We start from the raw sequence: 19612 nt of genomic DNA, 5'->3' as shown, positions 1-19612 counted from the left end.
TGTGGTCTGCAACATGTGGAGGGGCATGTAATAGAAATCTGATTATTCTGACTCTGAGCTGAATTTTATTTTCTCTGTCAAAAGTTACATTCATAAGTGTTGCAGTAAATCTGGAATGATATATGTTACATCAGCTTACAGGTAATTGACCACCAATTACCTAAACCTTTGAGGGCAATTTTTTCTTCTTGAAGGAGAACCAATTCTGTTATTTGAGTTCATACCACGATTTCTGAGGTTTTGATTTAATGCTTATTATTATGTCTTTTTTTTCAGTATTAATATCTATAAAACCTGTGATAGTATCTGCAAAACATTTGACACAGAAATCTAATATTGCAACTGTTAATGACAGTATTTCCATGCCCTATACTTGGTTTTGCTTTATTCTTTTATATGTGGTAAGTGGTATGTGAAGTGGTGTATGTGATACTGGATATTACGTTTGTCCACACTATGCTGATTAAGAAATCCTTTTTTGAAATATATTTTTTTTACTGTTTCCAGCTCCCATGGGCTCATCTTAAAACAAATACTTTTCCACTCATTGATCTCATTCTGCATTACCTAATGTAAAGCAAATGAGTAATTATTCTTTTATCTATGGGCAGTTTAATCTAAATTTTCTAGCAAAAACATAAACAACTGCAATATTAACAGCAATGGTATTGTTTACCATATTTTGCATTTAAAACATTTATAAAGTATTTGGTTTCCTTTGAGTTTCTCTGAGAACTATTAACCAGCTTTAGGTTGTCGTTACTTCACTTGTCATTTAGTTTCTTAAGTGCTAATATTATAGTCTTTTTCAGTAATAACAGATAATTCATGGCTTCCATATCATTCTTTGAACTAACTTCAGTGGGAGTTGGATTGAGTTCTTAATCACAAGGTGATGCAGAGGATCCCACAAAAAGTAACAGAATGTGATATAATCATATATTCCTTCTTACTTAAAGCCACACAGGTAACAGCTCATAATGAATTAGTTTAGTAGAAAAAAGAGCCTAAGAATTACAGGAAGCAGTAGTAATGAAGGGATGTTAACAGCTAGATTTTGCAAACACACATATAACAAGAGGAGAGCGTGTAGGCTGTGATACTCGCATCATTTTATTAACCCTGATCCACAGTAGTAACTTTTAACTTCATAAAACAGTGATAATTTTATGGTCACTGTTTGGTAAATCACACTCTTACCTGCAGCATATCTTTACATTTCTACTTGTCCCTGTGTTCTTCAACACAAATATGTTAAGTACATATTTCTGGTTTTCTGAGCTGGAGTCTGTTAGTCTAATCAGAAAGGCAATGGAACAAAACTTCTATTTCTTGCTTTTTAGGTATACTTGCATTTCCTTGTGTCTTCTTAAATGACAAGATGAGGAATTAAGATAAAAAGTAGAATAATATGGTTTACAAGTGCAAGCTGTCTTTGAACATGATAAACTTATCATTCGCCAATTATTTTTATTGATGTTAACTTTGGATATATTTTATCCTACTTCACGTCTTCAATTCTTCATTGATAATTCATAAATGTGACAGGGAAACTGAATATGACAACCTTCATTCTATCAGGAGAATGACTGATAGATACATGCTGAGGTATTTTATGTTTTTAGTTTAGGTTCATATTTTGTAAAAATATTGAGAAGTTTACATAGTTTATGATTTATAGCAACAATTATATATATAAATACAAATTTAGAATGCTATCTAGTTGTCACCCTCATAGTATGAGACACGATTTGCTCCTATATTTGAAGTAGGTCTAGGACCAGAGGAAACTTTCATATCATTTTCTGCTTAAGCAATGAGATCTTCCACCACTTGATTTTTGTTACTAGTTTTAATATATATTAAAATATATTATAAATTTAATGTCTAAAAATAATTATATATCTGATTAGTTTTATATATCTTCATCACTTTGTAATCACTGCTAAAGCAACTGCAAAGTGAATTCAGAAGTGCGTGCAGCTCTCACAAATGGTAATTCGAGGGCATCCTAGACCTCCTAATCCCCTCTTTAAATGTTCACCTCAAGGTTAAGAAAAAATCCTAGTACCACTTTAAGTCAGTGGCAGATTTTTCACTGACGTTTTCAGTATCTTCAGTAAATGTAGAAAAGTACAAGTACTCATTTACCCACAAACTTATGTGTTTCTTTTTGTTTTGTTTTATCTATTAGAGTCTCCTAGGTGCTCCTTTCTAAAGCTTTCTGATTTACAACCAGATTCTGTTAGTTCTACCATAGGAAATTTGAGATCAATATTAATTTAAAATCATCAGAACTCTATTTCAGTCAGTATTATCAGTTAGCAATAGCTGAGTTTCCTGCTCACATTTTTTCACCTCTTTTCACAACTCTGAACATAAAGCGCATAAAGCTGTACATAAAACTCTGTACCTAAAGCAGTAAACAAAATCTGATAACAACTTTTGATAGTATTGATTGTTAATTATAAAAAAATCATGATTTTAAATGCTTGTTTAAAAGCAGAATTTTAAAGTGCTTTGAAATAAAATGAATTTTGCAAAGCCTGATGTAGGCCATATATTCTTAGATTTGATATGTATAAAATAATTTTCAAATAATAGGCAAAATATAAAAACATAGTATGTTTTTTATTTATATAACTGTTTCTCATCAGAATATCTTAACGATTAATGAAAATAGCTATGATTAGATATATTAATATTTGTATATTTAATAATGTTTGGATTACTGTTCAATTAGCAGAGAAACCTCTCAGTGTACAAAATGTGACTGAACTTAGTGGGTTTCTGACAAGCTACTCAGATCTGCATTTTAGTAGTTCCAGGTCACAATATGAGTCAGCCATTCCTTCATCTCTATCTACCTGGGAATATTATAATCCTTGCTATTAATAGCAGTAAGCATTTATTAAGTAATTTTTTGTGTCCCTTGTGCAAGCCAAATACTTTAGATTTACAAGATGTTCTTTCATAGTTCATTTGCAGGGAGCTTTTATTTCTGCTGTAGAAAAAATGCTAAAGGAATATGGAGAATATCAACCTGAAAGTGACCTAGCAGAGCTTGCTGAATAGATAGGAAAATTTCGAAAGTTCAGAATACAGTAATTCAAACTCCTCATCTGAAATCCCTTTTACAAATATTTTTACTTAATTTTTCCTCATTTTTTTTTATTTTTTTCCACATAAGTAAGCAAGAAGGAAAGATTCTTCCCTCCTGCACCCTTTGTTTACTCTTCTTGTTATATTTTCTCTTTGTCTATCCATATATTTGTCCTCATTCTCAGCAGAAAAACCTTTGAGCCTTGGAGACTTTTATATAAAGGGTTTTTTTGCTTTTGCTTTGATGTCAGTTGATTTCTTATCAAAGTGTTTGATTTGCAATTTTTTTCTTGTCGTTTGCAGAAGCCGAAAGCGGTATGCCCTCTTCGTTACCTTTCCTTCCAACCTCAATCCTACCTCCACTCCTTCTAACTTCAGGACTAATTCCTTGTCAAGAACACAGGAAGATAACATCTTTGTCTATCTTTCTCTGTATATGCACACATATATATACATATATATATATTCATCTATGTGTGTATATATATATATCTATATGTGTGTGTATTTATATATGAGCCCCCAATCTCAAAAAGGAGACAGGATAGCATTTTGTGTCTCCGTTGGTTCTTGTGACTCATGCACTAACTTCTTTGCAGGAAATACAAAATAAAAAAAGTATATGTTTTAGGAATTTTTTTTCCCCTTTATGCAGTCATTGGTGTATCAGACTGTTATATTTGAAAAACAGATGTTACTGTTAACATCTCCCCTCGTCTTTTTTTTTTTTATTATTATTTGTACTGTATTGTGACAGTGTAATTTTTGTCTTTACCAGCCCTTGTGCTGCCATATTGTCTCCATATTCACACCTTCATTGATGTTCTTCTTTCCCCAGTCTTCCTTTAAAATACGTCTGACAGTACAGTAGTTAAGTTCATTTGCTCTTGTAGTCTCACCTTCCATTAACAACAACCAAATACCTGATTCTTTGCATTGCTGACCCCGTTTTGAGCCCAGTTATTCATAATACAGTACTCATTAAAGTTATTGTACTGTTCCAGTGAAAGTGTCATGGGTAGTTTGTACTATATGTCACATTCATTTTAATGACATTTATTAAGCTCATTTATGAAGATGTTACTGAATTTATTTGTTTCTAAGTTCATTTTTTTCCTTTGGAATTGCATGTTTTGCATTTTCTTTTACTACACCATGCTGAGAGCCCTTCTCTATGCTCCCTACATGCTGTCTGCTGCTACTGATTTGTATGAAATCAAGAAGGCATGCTCTTCCATATTGTCCCATCTCCTCTCCTCCCTCTCCTCATCTTTCTTCCCTTTCAGCCTTTTTTTCTTCTTATTGCTCATAGCAGTCTGACTGTTGATGGTGCTTTTTGGAGACCCATTCTCATTGTCCAGACATTTTGATGTCCCTCCTCATCATTCTCCCCAGACTTTACTTTCCATGTCTGTTCTGTTGCGTGTGCTTTATGTTAAATTTATTTTTTAGTCTTACTCTCCTGTGGTTTCTGAGTAGATGTGTGAAAAGAGAGGTGGCTTCCTGTCAGTTTGGCATTATTGATATGATCCAACTGCAGAGAAGTTACTGCAACACTTAGCATCTCCAAGGATCTGCAGTTGTTGCACCTCTACTTCGCTTCTTGCTTTTAAGTATATATTATCTTGTGGTTAAGGCATGTGAACGCTGGCATGATGGTCAATATGAAAAAGTGTTGTACTAAGTAAAGTTGCTTGCTCCCAGAATAAAATATATTGTGCTGCTTCATTGTATTGATAATCACTTCTGGAACCAGAAAGAACAATTTAGTTGCTTTAAAGTATATTGAATTCACCAACGCCATTGAACTAGTTTGGATTATGCCCCAATAAAATGCCTCACATCCTGTAGTCCATAACTTATTTTTTTGCTATTGTAGAGGACTTAACTCCTGGGAGCAACCTTTTCATATGCTTGTAGTAATTAAGCCTTAATATACTGTAGCATGTAATGTGCCCTGTGTCTTTTGCCTTGTATTCTTTTTAGTGTCTTACTGGATTTTTCTGTGTAGAGCAATATGGGTCTGAATTAATGTCAATGACAGAGCCCAGAAGAAAAAAACAATACTCACAAGTTACAATCAGTGTGAAGCTGGTATGCACGCAACTCCCATTTTGGGATTTGTGTACCCCCCTCACAGTCCACTTAGAAACATACCCTGAAAATACATGTTGCCTCAAACTGATTTTGTAATTTTAAGTCTGTAGTTGTGTGAATGACATGGCATATTTTAAGAAGCCATTATGTTAATAATGGTGCATTTCATCTGGGCATGGCATGAAACAGTCAAAAATACTAGATGTGTTTAACAATGTGGCAGCTTTAGGTAGTAATACCAAATAGTCTTGGTTTAGTTAATGTATTAATAGCACATAATACTATACCTTCCTGATTAATATATGATGTTACTATTTCAGTCACATGGGGAATGGTACTGTACATCTACCAAAAGGTTTAAAACAGAATTGTTACAGCTTTTGTCATTTGTTTAGTCCAAACTTTGCCATTTTTATTTCATTTACATTTAATTCAACAGATTTCTCTCTCTCTCTCTTTTTTTTTTTTTTAGACAAGGATGACAGTTATAAGGGTAGTTTTAAATCTTGGGGGAAAAAAAAGGGCATGCAACTGAATCAAACAAGTTTCCTTGATGAAGGAAACTGTTCAATTGGTCGCTGATGCTGAGATTAATCTCATCTTATTTTTCAGTATAGAACAGTCTCCTTTTAGTTATGCAGCCTTCCATGCTTATAGGGGAAGATGGGCAGTTCTTGAAAGCAGCTTCCATTCTAAGATAGATGAGATAAATCTTATTCTTAGTGCTGTCTAAAATTCAACACTGAAATTAAGAACAAATGAGAATAGTACAAAACAGAGGCTGATGACAAGGGAAAATCTTAAGAGAACTCTTCTAGTCTATATATCTGCTGACTGACCTCATCTATATCTTCCATGTCGTAGCCTGCATATAGTGCTTCTAAAATGTTGTTGCCCTTGCCTGATTGTTTTCTGTACTGCACTTGCTGGGCATCTCTGCATGCCTTTTTCAGCTTAGTTTTAAGACCTTTACTACAGCTCCTCCATGCTAAAATTATGCCTCTTTTTTTTTTTTTTCTCAGAAAAGACTGACAGTTATACAAATCTAAGAATCTTCTACCATAGAAATGCTATGCCTAGATTAAGAGTTCAAAGTTATGTTCATTTTCAACTTGCGCAGTAATGGAAGCCTGCTCAGTTTCAAGTTGAAAATTGTAGAGCCATGCCATTTCACAAGTTGCCTGCCAATAAATGCAGATAGTGTAACTATGATTCAGACTCTAAAGCTGATTGGTTATTTTTTTTCCCATATGCTTCTCATATAATAGAGTGCTAAATATTATAGAAAGCAACAGGACATATTTTTCATATACTACTAAAAACTTAGTATACTGAAAAATTATTAAAAATAACATTTTATAAATCCTAATAAAATGGAATTAGATCAGCCATCAAACTTTCTAAGGGTGTTTCAACACAAGGAACATAATTCTCTTCCAACTTGTATGACATCTGAAAGTAAGAGACAAATATCACCCAGCAGCAGAAATTAGTAAAATATAATTAGTTGAAAGGAATTAATTTTGTGCCAAAGTGTCAGTTCACAAACTGTCGTACAGTTCAAACCTCCATCAGGTTCTCCTTCAGATATTCTTCAGTAATTGAAGTTAAGCAAAGCATAAAAGAGCTGCAACTAGTATTATCATAGTATATAATCCAGTGAGTAAATCAATCAAAATTAACACAGTTACTGTTAGATACCTCTTCTCCACTGACATTTGGAAAAGTCATCATGTCTTATCTTAAGTTTCCATTGAACTGTCTAAGTAAAAGACGTCCCCAAGCATTCTTTTACTGTTTTTCTAACTATATTTTTTTCCTTTTTTTTTTTTTTTTAATTGTACTTCTTAAATATGCACTAATTCCTATTTGTGATTCACATGCTTTCAGTCCATCTGGGAACCCAGTTTCAACTGTATAGCTTCTATCATTCATGATTCCTGAGAGTACAACTAGATGATTTCCATATTTTTGATGTATGACATTAGCATTACTCTTAGATGCACAGTCTTGCATATAGTTACCAGGTGAATCTTCTTTAGCAAATGGACTAACCTTTGCTATATAACAGCTAAGTGTAAAGCAGAGTTTTCTAAATGTAATTTTACATTCCACAAGGGGCTTACAAACAAATTTTAGTCTTATCATAAGCTAATGGAAATGACTTTTCCTAAGTTCATGCTGATAAAGCAAAGGAAATTACTGTTAATCGCATTAAATCATATTTGATTTACATATGTTCAACTTCCATGGCTGTAATTGCCTTGTGTTCTAAATTTTCATGTATGAAGGAGCAAGCAATTCAAAAGGTTATATATGTATATATATATAGCAATGTCACGTCAAACCTGTCATGAAAAGGTTTGTTTTGAGGAATGTATTTCTGGAACTAGAATTGTTAAGGAAATTATGAGTGAAAGTTTTTTGAGATTGCTATTACTTGATTAGTGTCTGAGGTAACCTAAACTAGAAATGTTATAAAGGTGTAAAATGTAATTAAGATCTTAGATTTTAACTACTAGCTATTCCTTGCTTGATTTCATGTGCTTTTTTCACAGACATGAAAATCAAATTGTTTTATGATGAAAACATACATATTTGGAAAAATCGGGGATGTCATTTTAAATAACATTTTCCCATACATGGCACAGAATGAATATGGGTTATCCATATATCTTCCCGTTAAACATAATGGATTTCTGTCATTTTCTCCTTTTCCTGTGTTTTCCTATACCTGCAAAGCCATCCAGCCTTGGCAATATATAAATAGGAGACGTTAGCTGAAGCTTTCCCTCTTGAAACACAAATTTCCTTTGTCATGTGTTTCTCATCTGGGAGGATATATATATGCACATTCTCATGAACTGCTTCAACAAATACATGCATCTCTAAGTAACTGATGGATGCATTCTTTTTGGTATGCTCTTAAGCCTGTTATTTTTTTTTTTTTAGTCCTTTTTTTTCCTTTTACTTAAGTCTTTTAATTCAAAATGTTTCCCTTGCTGTACATATTAAAGTGAGTGCTTATCAAAGCATAGCTTTAGCTAATGACACTCCGGGTCTCATAAGAGAGATTGCTGTTTTAATAAGTAGCATATTTAATAAATCCATATAGACTCAGTAGAAATTGTTCATGAATTTGCTCTGGTTAAATATCAGTGTGTCCCTATAAAACAAAAGCTTTATGAGCCTTTCCTGTAACTCATTGTCAATAGCAGTGATGGAGCAAATTATATTTTATTCCCAACAGATGATTTTGCTGCTGGGGTCATACTACATTAACTGTGATCACATCTATATTTTGTAGCTATAAATACACTGTATTTGTGAAAATAAGTATATGTGAATGAAGTATGACAAAAATAAAGTCTATACACTGATTTCATGTGTCTCAGAAAACATTGAGATACAAAATCATGCTCTCAATTTGTTTGCAACTTAAATGAAGCCAGTTCCTTCTGATTTGAGATTACATTCACTGCTTCTTAAAAGAGCTGCTTATTATGTTGTCAAGTTTTAAGTTCTGTGAGAAAAAAAAAAAAAAAAGAAAAAAAGTTGTGTCTATGTAAAGAAATGTGTTCATCTGTTTTCACTGAAAGGCTGTAATACTGCCATGATTAATGTCAAAGAATGAAATAGGGTCCAAAAAAAAAAAGAAGTGTTCTGACAGAGCAGTACTCATTGGTACCCAAGAAAAATAGACAAACCTAACTGTATTATATATATACATATAATTTATTTTTTTTTGCATATTTTAGAAGGAGCAGCTTAAAAGAAGCAAATGAGACTAGCATCTGTAGAAGATTATTAAAATTGCTAAATTATCAGCAAAACAGCAGATTAAGGATAAGGAGGCAGGGAGGAGGAAGGCCTGAAGATGGAAGCACGTACTTTAAAAGGACGTGATAGAATGTTTTGGCAGAAACACTGGAGAGTTACTGGCAGAATGACTCCCTGATGGTTCTTGAGAAGTGTTTTACCTAGGCTCACAGACTTAAGATTGGCCATTCCCATTTTTATTTCTATTTTTTTCTGTGAATGTATTAGTGTATTAGACTGTATGCGTCTTATCTGCCTTAATGATGGCCTGCTAAGCTGTCTCTGGAACAGCCAATAAGCATTCCATTTACTCAAGTGACAAAAGTTTGTGCAAGGAATGTAAATTTTCCAAACCTGTTTGTGACTTGAGTGACTGATTTCCTATGAAGAAATCATTTTTTATTTTAATTTTTTGTTTGATTGATTGTTCTGTTTTCTGTCAGCTTTATTACATTTTAAAACTGCATTAAATAAATGTTTTGGTTTGCAAGCCCAACCAGTAAGCCCAAAACACTGAGAAATGAAATACCAGATGTGAACTTTAGCTATGCAACCTTTAATTCATTGCCATTTATCTGTGTGCATTATACTATAGAATATATTTAAGCCTTCATGTTTCTTTTTTTTTTGCAATACTGCTGAAATGTGCTGTGGAGGTGAACCTGTAATCTGTGGTGATACATTCCATTTTCTCTAGTTTTCCTTTCCTTTCAAACTGTTGCAAAGTTTGAAACTGTGAATGAAGGAAAATGAAAGATATCTGGGTAAACACTTACTTTGAAAACTAATTTCTGTTTCTGCCTCTGCCATACAAAATCTGTGTGAGAGTGAGCTAACAAATTAAATCAAAGCTTTTACAGGTGATCTCTGATCAAGTGTTTGTTATTTTGGGAACCAGAGGCTAGGTTTTTGGATTAATTTTGGGATGCTAAACACTAACAAAAAAATAGGCTGTAGGCATCCCAAATTAATAGCTAGTTTATCTCATAGTGACTCGATTGAGTCATCAGTGACTCATCTGTAAAATGGAATAGCATTATATTTTCATTTTTGTTGTAAAATAAATTACATATCTTTGAATCTTTTGTACACTGCTCTGATGAACACTGCAGTACGTAAGTACACGAATCCACGTCTAGAGTAATGGCAGTAAGATGCTTCTGAATGTAGTCTCAGGTTGTAAGAAAAATGTAGCTTGTGAATATTAAATTAAAGATTTTATCATAATGACTGCATAATGGGGGCTAAATTATGGCTGTATGACCACCCTTTTAATTCTTAAGTGTTTTATTTTGCAGCCTGAATATTCTTTTTATACAGCCTTTTGTGCATGTGTAATCACACACAAGCATGTGACTATATAAAGCTTTTAGGTATACTATTTGTCACAAATATTTATTACTAATATATAGAAAATAAATACTATTTTGAATATGAGATCTTCTGAGATCCATTTTTCCTCCTACCAATAACATCAAAGATTTGTGACCTTTTAATTTAAGTAATGTATGTCTATCCAGATATGTGCTTTATCTACTTTTCTATATGTATCTTTATACCGGCATATGAATTGCTAGTAGTCTTTATGCACTTTGGATTGCATGTGTGCCATTACTACACTGTGACTTACAAAGACTGAGTTTTTTTTTTTTTTTTAAAAAAAAAGTGGGAACTTTTGAAAAGTTTATTTAATTTTATAGAGTTAAAAAAATTAGTCATATTACACAGTAGTAATAGAAGAATATATTTATGTCTATCTCTATCTCCATATGCATATTTAGCTTGGTATTTTGCAAATTTCCTTAAGTAATATCTAGTGTTAAATCTTTATGAAAATAGAATAATTCATAAAGAAATATAGGGTACCTCAGTTCTTTATAGCAGTTTATAATTTCCTTCATCATATTTAGCTAAGGCTATTCTGTCAGTGTGGTTGGGTTATTTTTGTTCTTCCTTGGCTGCATAGCGGTGTTTTAATTTTTTTTTAATTAATTTTATGTTTTTTCAGCTATTGTGACTGATTGTCTTGTACCATTCCCCTTGAGTGTATGTGTATTTATTATTTTAAGCAATAACATTGTGTGTCCAGATAGGGGTCCCATTAACATTCTATTTCACTAGAAATTGGCAAAAATTTGCATAAAAGGGTTTAGCTTCATAAATTACTTTTTGTGTTGTTATCGAGTGGTGGTTGCTGGTTCTTTTCACGATATTTTGAATTTTTCACCACTTTATATGACAGAGCAAGAGAGCTGAAAAGCTCAGCTTCACACATCCTATTTCTGAGAGGCTTTGTTATTTTGTACAGTATGCATTTCATGCAAAAACATATGAATGGAGATGTAAACACTTGAATGATGTGATTTTGGGGAAAAGCATGTGAATGTCTCAAATTTATGTTTTTGTTAAAGCAATGGCACGTGGAAAATGTTATTTGATTGGAAATTTCAAGGAAGAATGGCTTAAAATTTCCTTGCAGCCTTTCCTAACTAGCAGGCCCCTATAATAGAATAAAATAAAGATATTTTTGAATATTCAGTTAAAAGTAATTTAAATTTATTTTTGTTGTTGTTGTTGTTTTTGTTTTTGTTTCATTGAGCAGCATATTAATCAATCCTGGAAACCATGTCAAGATTCAAGAAGGTACCTTAGGATTCTTCATTGCAAGTGATGCCAAAGAAGTAAAAAGGTAATTCACACATTTTTGTCTTTAAATTCAAAGATATAGTATTTTTTTTTCTTATAAACACCTCAACTAATTTTAATTGTAACATGTTGAAAGATTCTCAGGGAAAATTGAACTGACACACTAATGAAACAACTTTGTCTTGAGATGTGTGCATGCCATTTTTTTTACTGTAGTGCTAAGTATCAAGAAGTGAAATAATTTTACAACAAATGTGAAAAAAATATAAGATTTTTTTTTTTCAGAGTTCTACTGGAAGGTGTAAAATATTTTGATCTGGTTTCTCTATACATTAATTTGTCTCAGTGGAGCTACTCTCAGAGAGAACTGGGTTGAAAGTTTTGTCCAAGTTTTACGTTTAGAGTAGTTCTTATTTATATAGAGACTATCAAATATTTGATGTGAGCAAGCTGTTGTATTTATTCAGTAACTGCATTAGCATAATAATATTTACGTTCTTGTCATTTTTCTTGGATGGAACTACATATTCTATGTTCACATAATCATAAATCAAACTAGAAAAGTATAACGTATTCAACCATTGTGGAGAATTTCACTGGTTCAGTGTATTTGGATGTTTTAGATTTGTGTTAGATGAAAAAGAGTTTTATGGTATTGTGTTTAGGATAAAACATATGAACTCTGGTCTGTTATGATTATAAGATGCTTTGAAGGAATAAAATAGCAATGTGAGAAAATAGTTTTTAAAATAAATAATTATTTAATGTCTATCCATAGGATTAAAAAAAGATAAAATATGAAATGATAATGTTTACTTAATCCTAAACTTTGTATAATTAACATGAAATTAATATTTAAGTAATGCATGTTTGTTATAAATATTTAAAGAAAGTCAAAACATCAAAATAGTGAAATCACTAAGAACTTGAATTATATTTTTGTTGGAAGAGTTAAGATGGTGTTTGTCTAGATGAAACATACAAAAGAGCACAGCAATGCCTCTGTCCTCTCACTTTTCAAGCACCATCTTTGCACCCAGTACAGCCTCAGGTACGCTGCCTTTCAGCGTTCATTTCTTCTCTTTTGCTTTTCTACGTTTAAATATCAGTCTACACACTCCTATATTGAGATACTAGGTGTTTGTGTTTGTTTGAATCATTTATAGAAATTATTATTATGAAATTATTTCAGACTTATTTCAAGTAAATTACCTGACATATCATTTTTATGGCCAGTTGACTGTTACTAATATGTTCAGAGAAAATTTGCACATCATTCATCAGGCATTTTTTATCTAATAGCAAGCTGAATAGGAATTCCCAGTTTTGCATGGCTTTTTGCAGAAGGCTTTGTTTAGAAACATGCCGCCTCCTTTCCCACATTCCTTAGCTGTTCTATGCAAAGCAAATCATTATCAGATGTGCTTCAACTAAAAAAAACAATTATGAAAATTGTTGATTTCAACCTTTGGAGCTGTGAATCAGAGTCAGAAAAATGTTCTAGAATTTTTTTTTTTTCTTCAGGAAGAAAAAAAAAAGATTTATTTTTTCTTAAGGTCAATAAGATGAAAATAAACAAGTTATATACCTGAAATTCAAATTATTATGGGTTATATACTAATGGAGAAATTGCAGGTCCTTTAGGCTATTTTTAAAATAATTATCAGTCATATATTCTACGATGAAATATGCAATTATTCATCTTGCTAGAATTATTTTTGCATTTTTAGAACAATAGTTTCTTATTAGAAACAATTATATCTAGGCAAACATGTTTGTGTAAAATCTTGGGTGTTTAAATATCATACGAAGTACTTGAGCTATATATTTGTCCTTCTTTATCTACTTGCATTTTAGTACTAACATCAGATCTACACTTAATTCAACCTAATTATATAGAGGAATGATTTTATTACAGCAGTTACTTCAGGCACATTTGCACATTGCACAGCTCTTTGCACATTGAATTGGAGGAACTCCTTAGGACATTTGTCCTTTAGTGGACTTCAGAAACGTGCTGTAGAAATTACCTCGGTCCAATCCAGGTCAGGAGATTGTATGAGGGAATATCTGTGACAGTTGATTCTTGTTTGGTACTGGGAACTACATCTGAAGTGGAAGATAAGAACAGCATAGAATTTGGACACAGTTTTCTTCTCTTTCCTTATGTCTTTGCTCACACACTCATGGTGTGAAAAATATTTAATTCTCATTTGCTTAGAGGTGGTAGTTGTCTATTTGGTGGAAGGTGAATATTTTGAAGGCCAGAATCTTACTGCGGCATAGTATGCACATGCTCAGAAAAGGTTCTTTCATTTTACATTTTGAGTCTTGGGAAGACTAAGACAATTTCACAGCTAGGAAGAGTAAATTTTCTGGAAGTCTCAGAGAAATTAAGTCTGCTACATTTAAGACTTATGTCTTCTATCAGTAGTTTGCATGGTATCTTGATGTTAGAAATATTAATAGCATTTAATGAAGTCTTGTTGAAAATTTAAATTTGTATTTTTTGGTCAATATCTCATATACTGGACCTGCCATCTTTCTCCTGAACTACATCTTCCATAATTCAGAGATGTGAAATATCTTAGATAAATTTGTGACTATGTGAATTAGGTAACTAGTTCATACTTCTGAACATTTCCATTAATATAGTGTCTATTTAATCTGGAAAAGAATTAACAATAACTCTAGCAATAATCCTACTTGCACTTACCAAGGTTGTGTTTATGCAGAGACTGTGTATTTATTGTTTATTTTTCTTTTTATACTTTTGACCGTAGATTGTTCTGTTTCAATGACCTGTCTAGCGTTGTAGCAATCCAACCATCCTAAGTCAATGAGCAGTACAATCTGCAAAGTCCATAGGTGTCTGCAAAGTGATACTTTTGGTTCTTACAGCAAATTTGTATTAAGAAATATGCAATGAGAGAGGGTTGGGAAAGATAGGTATGTAGCTAACCTATCCTGAATAAAGATAAGCACAGGGAAATTTCAGCAGGTTAAAAAGTATGTTTAATGTGTTGTTCCATCAAGAATCCTGGTAAGCTGTAACGGTCCACCTACAGGCCAGCTGCGTGATCCTTGCTGAATGTGTCACAGCTGTCTTACACAACTTGTTGATTTGACAGACATGCTTAAACTCTCCTGTGGGCAGTCTGATACATATTTATTGAACTGAAATTTTGTTTTAATCTTCTATGAAATCAAATATTTACCCTTTATCTCCACCTTAGTTTTCTTTGTGCTTCAGCTGGTGGTGAGCCTTTTGATACAGGAGTAGAAGTTAATAAGCAAAAAGGTTACGTGGAGACCTAGACTGTTCACCTTATTAATTGCATTTTTATTTTTTTATTTTATTTTTTTAATTTTGACTTTTCTGTTTGGCTTGCTTGACTTGTCAAAACTGGTATGATTCTGCCCCAATATCAAAGAAAAAAATATAGTCTTAATCAAGACTATGCCAGTTTTTTCATTTATTATTCCTTTAGAAATTAACTAATTTTGGGTGGATTTTCTTTCTTTTAATTTATTTTTTGTGTTTCTTGTAAATGGTGTGCTGTTGCTATTGTCACATTGATCACATTACAATCTCTCATTTTATCTAAAACTGTGTCCTATTGGTGACTGGGCTGAAAAATTGGCCCAGGATACTGGATGGTCTTGACAAAAAAAAAAAAAAAAAAAGAGGTGTATCTGATAAGAACAGAGAATACACTAAATATTTTTCTATATATATATGTTTACTGATATATATCGATGCTCTTTTCTAAGATGAAAGACAACTGCACTGATGTACTGTGTCATAATTATCATCCCTTCTCCCAATTACTTTAAAATAAAAGTATATTAAAAGAAACACTAATTTGGAGCCTTATGTTTGAATGTAATGGTCTTGCAGCAAATATTTCCTACTTTAAATGTCTAAAACTTCAGAGATTAAAGGAAATTAGTGCTGGCATGTTTCATTAATTTGGCACTGCAACAAGAGGAAATGTGGGACTGATTTCATTTGTATGGATTAAGAAATGTGTCAGTTTTTCTATTCTGTCTCTCTAGGGCATTTTTTTACTGCAAGGCCTGTCATGATGACATCACAGATCCCAAAAGGATAAAAAAATGTGGCTGCAAACGGCGTAAGTAATATTTCTATCACTCCCTTCCTCTTCTTTCCATGAACAGTTCAGCCTTGAAGAATATCTGTACATGCATTTACATGTTTTACACAGTGGTACAAAAAAGATAAAAAATTATTTCACAACAAAATAATAAGTGCATTTGCATTTTGGAAATATTTTTATTAAATTTCACACCAGTCACACCTGTTTCCATATAAAAACGTCCATTAGCATCCAAAACAGAAAAGTTAAATTAAACCAAGATAGATCTAATTTGGAGGTTTCTAAATTAAGAATGAGTTAACAGTGAGGCTCTCATTCATACCATGCAGTAATCCAGTAATTTCAATAGTTTTCTGTAAAGAGCTTTTGTTTTCCTTGCTGAACACAATTCTGCAAAAGATGAATCTAGGGATTAATATTGCATATTGTAACTATTGAAATAAACTATTATTGAAATAAATTATCATTTCTGTTGAAGTAAGGGATTGTCTGAAAGAAATAAAATATTGGTGCCTTAAATATCTGCTCTCAATAGATTCCGTAGCTCTAATGCTAACATTTGTTTTAGTAAGGTTCTGAAGTCTGCTGTTTAAATTCTTTGGAAAATTGTGTGTGAAGAAATAATTGAGCTTGGAAATTTAAATCAGACTTTGCATCTGTATATTTATAAATATGTAGACATTAGTATTTTATCTATATATACTTCAGAAGCTTATATAAGATGTTTTGCAGAAACTGTCACAACCTCATTTGGGACACAGTTGTATATGACCCATGCGTATTTGTACTATCGAAATCTAAAGGATTTAGGGAGCCTTTTCTCAACTAATGTGTGAATATTTATGTGCATTCCATGATTTTCTGTAATGAAGAAGATCATATAGTACAAAAGCACTGATTAGGTAAAACGAAATATCTCAGAAGAGTTTGATCCCAACTATTCTACCTGTACTTTTAAGAGGAGGAAAACAAACAAACAAACAAACAAACAAAAACTGTCTTATTTATTGATCCAGTCACCTCATTGTCATTGCACTCTCTTGGAGGAAAAAAAAAAAACACACACTACAAACTAAACTGGACTTTATCTACCTTTAAGGGGCATTTGAAACTGATGAATTCTAAAAGATGGATTTTTAAAAGAAAAAAACATGTCACTAGAGTTTTTAAATAAACTCTTCTCCCGGAAAATAGGAGTGTGGAACAAAGTAATATAATTGAGAGAAAACAGCTGAGGCACTGACAGAAAATGGGATTTTTCTCTCAGTAGCCACAAGGAGAGTAAAGCACATGGAAAGCATGGCTGATGTGAAAGGAATGTATGCATTGCCTAACATATTTGAAAAAAAAAATAAAAATTGCCTAACGTATTGTTCAAGAACAGTTTATCCATGTGAGAATGTGACCTTTGAACTGCTGCCAAAGCCAATGTGAGTGCTGAGCAAGTTCTGGTAAAGCAAGTTACAGATGCCTTAGGGTGCCTGTAACTCACAAAGCCAATCTTTTTTTCCAAATTACCCAACACTTAAGAAGGAGAAATATGTTACCTGTTAAATTTTGTCCAATGCTGACCACACACACAAAAAACAAACAAAAAAAAAGTATATTCTTCTCTACTCCTTCACATGGTGTATGGTTTTCACACATGCTAAATCAAATAATAATAATAATAATAAAAAAAATCCGAAGATTGTCATTTTAATGGGAGATCTATATATTGGAAGAAGCTGGAAAACACAGTACAAAGTACAAGAGCGTGAACATTCATGTAACCTCAGTGCTAGGAAACAGGAAAGAAGCAGAGTATCCTGTCCCCCAGCCAACACTATGGCCGTATTGCCAACAGCAGGCCAAGGAGAGGTGAGAGTGACAACTTCTATGTGTGACATTAGGAAATGTCCCAAAAGGAAGGATATGTATCAGTGTATCAGTCCAATAAGTGAAGGGATGTTGCCCAGATGGAGAAGCAAAATGATGGGGTGATGGGGTTAGGCTGAGTGAGGAAGGAGGCTGTCAGAGCTGCTGCAGTGAGCACTGAGCATGAAGGAGGGAGTCCTCTCAGCCAGGTGAGAAAGGAGAAAAAAAAAAAAAAAAGACAGCAAAATCTTAAATTTTCTTTTTGTTGTCATTTCCCCTTTATCCCCATCTGCCTCCTCGCCTCCCCCTACCCCCCCAGGCATACAGTTGAAGGCACCATGATATATGGCAACTTTCAGTACAGCTGAGAACAGCTTCCACTTAGCAGCATGTTCACAACTATTAGGAATAATATCATTGTTTTGCTTTCAAAGTACTGTCAATCAGAAAAAAAAAATCAACAGTAATTAGTGATTTTTGGTGATCTTGAGATCCCTTTCACGGGATTGGATATTTTTTTTTAAGGTAAGTCTTTAGTGCAGTCTATTATTCAAGTAAGATGCCTTAGTTTTAGCTTTCAAATCACTAATCACTTTTGAAAATCTTAACTATGTTATCCATCTGTAAGCTACACAAATTGTTGCTCTTAAAAGTGCAGTCTAACCAAAACAAAGCATAAATTATGAAAACTCTTTCCCTACTGAATTAAGAAACTGTCAACTGCTCTGTCAACAGCTAATCTGTCAATGTGATTTTCAAAAGACATTGTGAACAATCACACATGCATATATATAGTCCTATATGATAAATATATATAAATTAGTGAACAACATAGCAATTAGAGACAGCTGAATGTGGAAAATGTGTAAGGTGAAAGGTTTTGTGTAAAAATATTGGCACATTCAGGTGAATTATATGTGAAAGAATATTTCTTTACATGGAAATCCGAATTATTGTGGCTTTAATTAATGCAGCTTCCTGTGACACTCAAAAATCACATTCTTTAATAATGCATCTGAGGTTGCACATCAATTCAGATGCTGTCTGAATGTTAGCTTGTGGTATTGTTGGGGTCTAAACGTGAGTCTGACCTACATAGCCAGTTGTCCAAACCTGTTAGGCCTAATATTAATAATTCAGGGCAGATCAGTACGTTTCCACAAGGCCAGGGATAATTAAAGTAACCTTGCTTTCCTTTTGCAGTTTCTGCCATCCCTCCTTCTCCTTACCATCCCTATCCCTGAATAACATATGAATGCTGATGTCACATTGTCCAGAGCAATGCTTGTGTGGAAATTTTATTCACAGATTGTTAATATATTTTCGGAATGCTTTCAATCTCTTTCCAATTCCATTTAACTGTAGTTTTTTCACAAGGGGCCAAATACATGTATATATTTAGATAAAATGAAGCCACGTTGGGATGAAAACTCTGAAGTGGATGACCTACTCCTCCTGTTTGTTTCATTCTGTGCAACAGCTGTGGTCTAATTCTGCATATATTTTTTCCAGTGACAGTGCTTGCTGTGAACCATGGGGGTTGAACCCCAGAGGGGACATATCATGTGTACATTGATGTGTTTGAAGGAATTTCTTGTAATCTATGACAATTGACAAACTTTTGATTTATTTTTCCTCTTGCTGCCTTGGAACACGGCCCCTACTATATTTTAACTGCACACTGATAGTGATCTATTGTGAGTAAAAATGGGTTCCCTGTAGCCCAGAGTGCGGTCCAACCTGTCTTTCTCTAGCAGAGAGTATTTTTGTTCAGTATTTCGGTTCTTTTCTTTATTTATGTTGCATGTAGCAGTGACGTCATACCCACAAGTTTCTCATCGTTTACACCCACGGAGATTAGGGTGACGTTGAAGAAAATACAGCAGTTTTCCCCTTTTCCACTTTTTTGTCCCTTTTTTCACAACCTTATCTTTTATCCCTATTTGAAAGTGAGATCTTGGCAGTGGCAC

General features: G+C 33.1%; 1 protein-coding gene across 50 annotated transcripts in view; it reads left to right on the top strand.

The window, feature by feature from the left end:
• The window catches only part of KCNMA1 (potassium calcium-activated channel subfamily M alpha 1), a 481181-nt gene that overhangs the window by 360288 nt on the left and 101281 nt on the right, over positions 1–19612 (top strand). For 15 of the 50 annotated variants that reach the window (XM_040562755.1, XM_040562790.1, XM_040562782.1 and 12 more), the window contains 2 exons: positions 11621–11707; positions 15724–15800. In XM_040562755.1, coding sequence (XP_040418689.1) covers positions 11621–11707; positions 15724–15800 — 164 coding nt within the window. Of the gene's footprint in view, positions 1–3405; positions 3418–11620; positions 11708–15723; positions 15801–19330; positions 19340–19612 lie in introns of all 50 variants that reach the window. The other 35 variants (XM_040562756.1, XM_040562749.1, XM_040562747.1 and 32 more) reach the window with 3 other exon arrangements.

The sequence above is a fragment of the Cygnus olor genome, chromosome 7 (genome assembly GCF_009769625.2).
Source record: "Cygnus olor isolate bCygOlo1 chromosome 7, bCygOlo1.pri.v2, whole genome shotgun sequence".
Taxonomy (NCBI): Eukaryota; Metazoa; Chordata; class Aves; order Anseriformes; family Anatidae; genus Cygnus; species Cygnus olor.
The sequence above is the reverse complement of the archived record's forward strand: the minus strand, read 5'-3'. Positions and strand labels throughout refer to the sequence as shown.